This window comes from Protobothrops mucrosquamatus, unplaced genomic scaffold (genome assembly GCF_001527695.2).
Source record: "Protobothrops mucrosquamatus isolate PMUCROS unplaced genomic scaffold, P.Mucros_1.0 scaffold1835, whole genome shotgun sequence".
NCBI classification, from domain to species: Eukaryota; Metazoa; Chordata; class Lepidosauria; order Squamata; family Viperidae; genus Protobothrops; species Protobothrops mucrosquamatus.
The window spans coordinates 13,383-23,116 of record NW_015387967.1 but is presented as its reverse complement, the minus strand read 5'-3'; the positions used below and the strand labels follow the sequence as shown (position 1 = coordinate 23,116).

The following is a 9,734-nucleotide window of genomic DNA, read 5'->3' as shown; positions in this document are numbered from 1 at the left end:
GACACTGGCTCCAGAAGAGGGGAGCAGGAGGGGGGGGTCAGGAATCAAACTCATCCCCACATTACGGGGAGGGAGGGGGCAGAGCCCTACCACTTCGGCCGCCCGCCATGCCGGGCCCCTCTCGGCCCTTCCAGTGGTGGACAAAGAAACTCGCTCCTCCCTTGTTCTTCCTTACTAGATTTGGGGGGGGAAGTGCCCCCAACCACCAACTTCCCCCCCCCACACTGAAGGTCAAAAGAAAGGCTGGGGGAATAGCTCAACGGCGCCCCCCTCTGTCCTGTACAGGCGTGCTCCGACTCCGACTCCGGCTGTGGCGGCTTTTGGCCTCGCGCCGTTCGCGGTCTCCTCCTCGGCCGCTGCGTTCGCCCGCTCGGCTGGCCCCACCGCCGCCGGTGGCATTGGGGCGCTCGCGTTCCCGCTCTCTGCTGTGTTCCCGCCGCTTGTCGCGCTCGGCCTGGCGGTTGCGTTCTCGCTGACGGGCCTCCTCGGCTTCCAGTTCTTTGCGCCGGCGTTCCCGTTCTCGGGCGCGGGCCGCTCGCTCGGCCTGTTTCTGGACACACTGCGGGGAGGGAAGAGCATTGGTGAAAGGACTGCCCCGCACAGGTCGCCTCAACGTACGACCATCGAGCCCCAAATTTCTGTCGCTAAGCAAGATGGTTGGTTAAGTGAATCCGTTGCAGTTAAGTTAAAACAGCTAGTCCTCAACTTACAACAGTTGATTTAATGAAGTTAAACGGGACTGAAAAGAATTTGTGGCCGTTTCCCACACTTACGACCGTTGCCGCATCCCCAACAGTCACGTCATCAAAATTCAGACGCTTGGCAACTGACTCGTAGTTACGACAGCCGCCGCCTCCTGGGGTCACGCGATCCATTTTTTTGCCACCTCCTCACAAGCAAAGTCAACGGGGGTAACGGCGTTACTCTCTGAACAAGTGCGGTGGTGGTTCACTTAACAAGCGTTGCAAGAAAGGTCGGAAAAACGGGGGGGGGGGCAAAATTCAGTTGACAACTGCCTCGCTTAGCGACAAGAGTTCGGGGGAGGAGTTCGATTGTGGTCGTGAAGTTGAGGACCGCCTGTTAACTGCATCCACCCATTTGTCCTGACTGCATCTTGACGAGTTTCTTGCTCCCGGTGCGGAAGAAATCAATAAAACCACATTTTGAGCCCTCGGGTCACCCCGGCTGGGGTCCCTCACCTGGATGTCTGTGAGGGGCAGCCAGTAAATGCAGGGGGCTGCCTTGGTTTTACGGAACAGATCATCGAGAAGCTTAGCCGGGGGTTCCTCTTGGGCTTTTTCTGTTGGGGAAGAAGGGAAGAGGGTTAGGTTGAAGTTTTGCCTTTTTTTACTGAGTCCCAAAGGTGCTGTCAACACTGCTAACATCGGATGTTTTTGCGTTGACAATAAATGGAAATTTTACCTTTTGCTTTTAGCGTCAGATGATGCTGGGAGGGGGGATGTGAGCGGGAGTCCAGCTAGACCAGGGGTAGGCAACCTCGGCTCTTTTATGACTCATGGACTTCAACTCCCAGAATTCCCGAGTCAGCTATGCTGGGAGTTGAAGTCCACGAATCATGAGGGGCCAAAGTTTCCCTCATGCTGGCTCAGGAATTCTGGGAGTTGAAGTCCACGGGTCATGAGGGGCCAAAGTTTCCCTCATGTTGGCTCAGGAATTCTGGGAGTTGAAGTCCACGAGTCATGAGGGGCCAAAGTTTCCCTCACGCTGGCTCAGGAATTCTGGGAGTTGAAGTCCACAAGTCATGAAGGGGCCAAAGTTTCCCTCATGTTGGCTCAGGAATTCTGGGAGTTGAAGTCCACGAGTCATGAAGGGGCCAAAGTTTTCCCCATGCTGACTCAGGAATTCTGGGAGTTGAAGTCCATGAGTCATAAAAGAGCCGAGGTTGCCTACCTCTGAGCTAGACATAACAACACTGGACCCAGCCTGAGAAACAAGGTTATCGTAACCAGAGCTGATAAGAAATTGGCAGGAGAGAAGAAGCCTGAACTTCAAGATAATTGAGGAATGTGATTTATGACGGTTAACTGGAGAAGCGAATTGTGCTTTGATACTATATGCTCAGGGGAGGGGAATTCAGTTTTTGGCTTCCTTTGTGCCAGTGCCGATGCTATGATGCTGCTCAAAATAAAGATTCTTTAAGGTAAACAACGCCTCGGAAGTTATTTTGAAGAGTTTCATCTGTCGGAATTAACAAAAGAGATAAAAGAAAAGAAGACACAGAGTACTCTCTCATATGGAACAAGTGGTACAGCTGGTTGGAGACTAGAAACAATAGAGGAGAATACATGTGGAAAAGTTAAAAGTGGAAAATGTGTGTATAATAATGTACAGTAATAATAATATGTATTATTCTTAGTATGAAGTATAGTATGAAGGAAGAAAAATGTAAACAAGAAACAACGGGACAACAAGGACAAATATATCTAAAGAAGAATAAGGGGGGGAAATGTAAATAATAGATTACTGTTACGAAATTGCTGTTAACAAAAAGGAGTATACACTCTGTGTGTATGTGTGTTATGTTTTGTTTTGTTGGTTTAAACATTTTTTTTTTTTTAAAAAAAGAGTTTCATCTGTCGGAACCAGGACAGGTGCTCTTTTTTCAGGAGGCAACTGGACTTTCGTGTTTTTCTTTGAAGACGTTTCGCTCCTCATCCAAGAAGCTTCTTCAGCTCTGACTGGATGGTGGGGAATGGAAGGATTTATATTCCTTGCGAGGAGTTGGTCATTTTGCATTCTTTCAGAGAGCCGTTGAGACCACTTGGAGGTTTACCTGTGTCTTCAGGCTCACCTGAGTGGTGCAAATGTGTGTGTGGAGCAGTGGTTCTCAACCTTTTTAATGCCGCGACCCCAACCGGTCGTAAGTCGAGGACTAAACCGGTCGTAAGTCGAGGACTAAACCAGTCGTAAGTCGAGGACTACCCAACCGGTCGTAAGTCGAGGACTTTCCCTGCCCGGGAGCGCCGCGCATGCATGGTTCCGCCTCCTGCGCCGGCCGAGGCGTAGCTGGCAAGCGGCAGAGACAGAGCAGGCCAACCACCAGCTGGCCCAGCCCAAGGGAGGTAAGGCACCCGCCGGAAAAGAGGGAAAAAATGGCGGACAAAAAAAATGGCGGACAGCCTTGCTTGGCGACCCCCATGAAATGGTCAATCGACCCCAAATGGGGTCCCGACCCACAGGTTGAGAACCACTGGTGTGGAGCCTTCTTTGGCTGCAGGATGTTTTCACACGCTCCACACACACATTTGCACCACTCAGGTGACTAGAACTCTCCATCTCCTGGTGATTGCCCCAAAGTCACCCAGCTGGCTTTCATCCCTAAGGTGGGATTAGAACTCACGGTCTCCCGGTTTCTATGTCTCCCTTATGCACTCGGCCAAACTCTCTCGCCTGTTACCTTTTTTCTCGGCTTTCTTCTCCTTCGATTTGGGCCGCTCCTTGCGGCGTCTCTCTCGGGACCGGGAGCGAGAGCGCGGGCCCTCGCGCACCTTGTCCCGGTCCCACTCCCGCTCCGCCAGGGTCCTCTCCCGGCGTTCCATCTCTCGCTCCCGCTCGGCCCACTGCTCCCGCACGGCCGCCTCCCGCTCCCGCGCCTCCGAGCGCCGGGACAGCTCCCGTTCCCCCCGGGTGGTCGGGCCCGCCCCGGGGAAGGTGGGCGCTTCATCTGCCTTGGCCTCTGCGGGACGGTCGGTCAGAAGACCCCGGTGGAAGTCCAGCTGAGGAAGAGACAGGAAGGGCTAAGGTTAAGCAGGTTGAAGGTACAAAATCAACGGATACTCGCGGGAAAGCTAAGAGGCGTCTTCCGAGGCCAGGGCTTTTCAATCTTTTTACCCATTGTACCACTTTTAGGATATGGCAGTATCCGAGTACCACCAAGCGCCTAGCAAGGTGTTAAAAACTTGATGACCAAAAAAAAAGAAAAAAAAAAAAAAGGAAAAAAGTAATCAAGTACAGGTAGTCCTTGACTTACAACAGTTCGCTTGGTGACTGTTCGAAGTTACAATGGCACTGAAAAAAATGCCCCCCAAGGCACAGCCAAGCAAGACACCTGCCTGCCCGCCCGGCCGCGCTCTTCCTCCTGTCCGAGGTTTTCATTGTTGTGAGCATTTCTGTTGAGGATTGGCAGTGGGCGTGGGGTGGGGGGTGTTTGGTTTTTATTCCCCCCGTCTGCTGAGTGGTTGCAGCAGGTTTTGGTCACTTCACATGACCCTGGGACACTGTGACCGTCATAAATATGAATCAGTTGCCAAGCATCTGAATGTAAATCACAAGACCCTGGAGAGGCTGCAACATTCCAGCTGATCGGCGCTTCTTCTGGGCTCAGCAGAAGCGCCAGGATCAGTGCCGAACTCCAACTGGAGCCTGGCGCTGATCCTGGCACTTCCACTGAGCCCTGACAGCCCCGAAGAAGCGTCGATCAGCTGGAAAACGGCACTGATCCTGGCGCTTCCGCTGAGCCCTGACCGCCCTGCAGCTCCAGCCGTCTCTCGCTCAGGCTTGTGCGGTGCTGCCACCGGTTCAGCTCATTCCCCTCCCCCGCTACCACTTTTCTAGGATGGTTGTGTACCACCGGCCAGGTGCCAATGTACCACAAGTGGTACCTGTACCCCTGGTTGAAAAGCCCTGTCCTAGGGCATCAATTTGACAGGTGGTCCTCGGCTTGTGACCATAATTGGGTCTGGAATTTCCATTGCTAGGGGATTATTGTGTGAGTCGTATCCTATTTTACGAGCTCTTTTGTTGATGTTAAGCAAAGCACATGGCTGTTCAGCGAATCCAGTTTGTCGGAAGCCCAAGGAGGACGCAAATGACTGCAACGGTGGTAAATTTATGCCGGCGCCCGGTTTGGATTTTTTTTTTTTTATCACGTGACGCTGCCGCCACAGTTGTGACTGCGAAGACGGGTTGTGAGTCCCTGTTTTCAACATTGTTTGAATGGTCGCTAAGGGGACGGTCGTAAGTTGAGGACTGCCTGTACTTTCGTCCTCTGACGGAGGGACAAAGTGGAGCGGAAGCTGATAAAGTTGAGCAGAGGAATTGCTCCAGTTCTCTTTTGGCCGTTACCGGTCAGTCCTTGACTTACGACCGCAACGGAGCCCAACATTTTATGTCGCAAAGCGAGACATTTGTTAAAAGTGAGTCTTGCCGTGGTGGCAAGAAAAGTGAGTTTTCTTGCCACCACGGTTAAGTGAATCGCTGCGGTTGTTAAGCTAGTCACACAGTCGTTAAGCGAACCTGGCTTCCCCTGTGGACTTGTCGGAATGCCACAAAAGGGGATCACGTGACCCCCCCAGGACGCTGTCACCAGTCATAAAAGCGAGTCAGTTGTCAAGCATCCGAATGTAAATCACGTGATGCCGCAACGGCTGTAAATTGTGAAAAGTGGTCATCCATCGCTTTTCTTCGGCGCCGTTGTAACTTCGAACAGTCGCTAAGCGAGCTGTCGTAAGTTGAGGACTACCTGCATCGCTAACAGCCGGAGAGAGACGTGCCTTCTGCAAGCCCACCATTTTCGGAGCATGTTTTCCTGTTTCGCTTTCTTGCGCCGAGCTCCAGGGCACGGGGGACAGAGACCACCCCCCCACTCCTAATGTTGGATCCCTCCCCGCCCACCCCACGCCTTCCCTCCCCGTCGGGGTCCGTACCTCATCCTGCTCCACAAAATCTGCCGATAAAAACTTGGGGTTAGACTGTGGCCACTTGACCCCGTGGAGGGCGTTCCGCGTCGCAACGGCTTCTTCCACTGTTGAATACTGAAAGGAAATATTGGGGGAAGAGAGAAAGAGGGAGAGGGAAAGAGAAAGGGGAGGAAAAGGAGAGAGGGGGGAAGGGAGAGGGAGGGAGGGAGAGGGGGGAAAGGGAGAGGAAGAGGGAGAGAGAGGAGGGAAAGGGAGAGGGAAGAAGGGAGGGAAAAGGGAGGGAGAGAGATGGGGAAAAAGGAGAGGGACAGAGGGAGGGAGAGAGAGAGGAAGAGGGAGAGAGAGGGGGGAAAGAGGGAGGGAGAGGAAGAGGGAGAGAAAGAGAGGAAGAGGGGGGAAGGGAGAGAGGAAGAGGGAGAGAGATGGGGAAAAGGAAGAGGGAGGGAGAGAAAGAGGGAGAGAGAGGAAGAGGGAGAGAAATAGCAGGAAAAGGGAGAGGGAGGGAAAGAGAAAGAGGGAGGAAAGAGATAGGAGGAAAAGGGAGGGAGAGAGAGAGGAAGAGGGAGAGATAGGGGGAAAAGGGAGAGGGACAGAGGGAGGGAGAGGGAGGGAGGAAAAGGGAGAGAGGGAGGGAAAGAGAGAGGAAGATGGGGAAAAGGGAGAGAAAGAGAGGGGGGGAAAGAGGGAGGGAGGGAGAGAGAGAGGATGAGGGAGAGAGATAGGGGAAAAGGGACAGAGGGAGGGAGGGAGGGAGAGAAAGAAAGAGGGAGGGGGGAAAGAGGGAGGGAGGGAGGAAGAGGAAGAGAGGAGGGGAAGGGGAAAGAGAGGAAGAGGGAGGGAAAGGGAGAAGGAGGGAAGGAGAGAGAGAGAGAAAGAGACGTGTTTCCAGCCATTTCTCCCCCCCCCCCGGCTCCCCAAATCCCGAAGTGTTCCTCTTAAACTGAACTGAAAAAAGCTACTTGGAGGAGAAGCGAAACGTTTTTCAAGGGGACAACCCCCCCCCCAAAAAAAGTCCAGTTGCTTTTTGAAAAAGCACCTTTGGGACAACCGTGACTTGGGAGGGCTGGGAATCCCCGTGGACGTTCCACTTCAATCCCCCCCCCCCGAAAGGAAAGCTCGCTTTAAAAACCCTCCCTAAATTCCCTTTAAACCAGGACAAGCATTTTGCATCGAGCAGCGTTAACGAACCAGCCCAGCCAATTTTTGGGAATCCTCGCCATCTTAGCTTTAGCCTTAAAAAACCAGCACGGGGCAGAGCTTTCCAGAGGAGAGGCAGATTCTTCTGGAAAGGAGGATTCCTGGAGGAGGAGGAGGAGGAGGAGGAGGAGGAGGAGGAGGAGGAGGAGAACACTCCCCCCCAAAGACTCACGGTGACGTAGCAGTGCGACTTGATCTTGTCGATCCAAAAAGCCTCCTCCACCAGGGTGCCCGTCCGGCCCAGAAGCTCCTTCAGCTGACCCAGGGTGAAGGGCCTCACCTACCCGCGGGGACAAACATCCAGGGATTCAGAAAGGCTCCCGAAGGCCCCCCCCCCCAAAAAATGAGGGGTCCTTGGTGCTCTCTGAGTTTGTGTGTTCCCTTGCAGTCGTTTCATGACCCAACTAGGCAACGTCATCAGTGCTAGAAGGGAGTGAGGTATGAAGATAGAGGAGGGGAGGAGGAGGGGATGGAGGGAAGGGGAGGAGGAGGAGGAGCAAGAATGGAGGACTGGGGGGTCCTTGGTGCTCTCTGAGCTGGGTGGTTTCCTTGCAGACGTTTCATGACCCAACTAGGGAACATCATCAGTGTTAGAAGGGGGGGAGGGAGGAGAGAGGAAGAGGAGAACTGTGGGGTCCTGGGTGCTCTCTGAGCTTGGCTGATTTCTTGCAGACGTTTCATGACCCAACTAGGGAACATCATCAGCGTTAGAAGGGTGCGGGGGTTCTGGAGAGGAAGAGGAGGAGCAGGAGCAGGAAAGGAGGAGGACTGTGGAGTCCTTGGTGCTCTCTAAGCTTGCATGTTTTCTTGCAGACGTTTCACGACCCAACTAGGTAGCATTATCAGTGCTAGAAGGGGGGGAGGAGGAGGAGAGAGGAAGAGAACTGTGGGCTCCTTGGTGCTCTCCGAGCTTGCTTGTTTTCTTGCCGACATTTCATGACCTAACTAGGTAACATCATCAGTGCTAGTAAGGAGGGCTGCTTGCTGTCGGTGTGTCTTGCCTATCTGGATGGGTGAGTGGGGGCCAGTCTTAGGGATTCAATTGTTTAATAATGGTTTTCCCAGTTTCTTGACTGGGGTGTTGCTTACTCGATTGTCGGTCTGAAATTGACCTCGGAGTTAATCTAGGCTGATCTGAGGGCCGATTAACGCTGGAGAGGGGCCGGAGTCTTTTTCTCGTTGGGGCTGGCCGATTGTCACCTTTGCACAATCGGTAGAGGTTTATTAATATCTGTGTGTCTACCGATGGCTTGATTTGTCGAGAGTGGCCAGAAATTCCCTGGTAGGGGAATTGGATCGGGCCCGGTCTAGAATGATCGTGTTTCCCCCCCCAATTGAAACTACGGTTAACTCTTGTCTCTTAGGTTGCGAAATTAAAAAGAATTTCAGCCGTGGCTTTTTGGGCTGCCAGCCGGGAGCTGCCCGCCGCCCCGGGAAAACAACTCACCAGGTTGCAGATGTGAACGATGCAGCTGACCTTGCCGCGAGGAGGGGAAGGGACCTGGGCCGTGCGGACGGGGTCGTCGATGGTGATGGAGACCCCCGAGCGTTGCTGGCTGATGGACCGCCGGGTGAGCGTGTCGCTCAGCGTGACTGCGGGACGAAGGAAGGCAGAAACTCACAGGTGACCCTACCTGTACGGTCAATCGCTTCCCCTCTTCTGCCAATCATCTTTCTCCCTCCCCCCCCGTTACCTTTTTTGACTTCGTGCTCTACCGGTAGAGGCAGGACCACCGTCTCTACGGCGACAACAGGCGCCACCTCCGGCGGTTCTTCCTCGTGGACTTTCTCCTCTTCTTCCTCCTCCTCCTCCTCTTCCTCCCCTTGACCATTCTCTTGCCCTTCGACGGGGACCACCTGTGAGGGAAAGGGGGCAGGGTGAGCTTGAGAAAAAGACCCTTTTTTTACATGACCGATCCTGGTCTAAACCCGGTTTTTGGGGGACCCCCCCCTTCCTCGCCAGCTTTTCTCCATCCAAAGATCTCCGTGTTGCGGACGAGACGAGGCAGGGTCTTCCATTCTTTCTCTTTGATTCAGGGGTATCAGAGAACGAGCGAATGTTTAAATTAGAGAATGTTCTAATGGGTTTCTAGTCCTCATGAGCACGAAAAATAGAAATGTTTCTGTGGGGTCATTCGGGGCCTCGAAGCTCGTTTTTTTTAAAAAAAAAACCTAAATTTTTTTTAGTTTATTCAGAAGATTAAAATAGAAAAAAAAATTAAGTGTCAAAAGACAACTAGACAAGAACGTTTTTTTAAAAAAAAGTGAATTAAAAAGATAAAAGACCGAAACATATGTTATACCCCTTATACCAGGGGTAGGCAACCTTGGCTCTTTCATGACTCGTGGACTTCAACTCCCAGAATTCCTGAGCCAGCATGGCTCAGCTTGGAAACCTCTCCCTTTCCCCTCAGCGTGGCTGGCTCAGGAATTCTGGGAGTTGAAGTCCACGAGTCATGAGGGGGCCATAGTTCCATGTTGCCTCAGGAATTCTGGGAGTTGAAGTCCACGAGTCATGAGGGGGCCATAGTTCCATGTTGCCTCAGGAATTCTGGGAGTTGAAGTCCACGAGTCATGAGGGGGCCATAGTCCCCCCATGTTGCCTCAGGAATTCTGGGAGTTGAAGTCCACGAGTCATGAGGGGGCCATAGTCCCCCCATGTTGCCTCAGGAATTCTGGAAGTCCACGAGTCATGAGGGGGCCATAGTTCCCCCATGCTGGCTCAGGAATTCTGGGAGTTGAAGTCCACGAGTCATGAGGGGGCCATAGTTCCCCCATGCTGGCTCAGGAATTCTGGGAGTTGAAGTCCCCGAGTCATAAAAGAGCCAAGGTGGCCTACCCCTGCCCTAGATGAACACTGATGAATCTATTCCAACA

The 9,734-nt window shown here is 53.0% G+C and overlaps 1 protein-coding gene across 1 annotated transcript; it reads right to left on the bottom strand.

Moving 5' to 3' along the window:
- Window positions 1-241: 241 nt before the first annotated feature.
- Window positions 242-8,714, bottom strand: ACIN1 (apoptotic chromatin condensation inducer 1; the record flags this gene model as incomplete). Its single annotated transcript, XM_015823319.1, has 7 exons — window positions 242-559; window positions 1,200-1,300; window positions 3,419-3,737; window positions 5,667-5,774; window positions 7,030-7,137; window positions 8,305-8,450; window positions 8,552-8,714. Coding segments are annotated over 7 exons (1,248 nt in total), but the record flags the coding sequence as incomplete, so codon positions are not given.
- Between the last annotated feature and the right edge of the window lie 1,020 nt (window positions 8,715-9,734).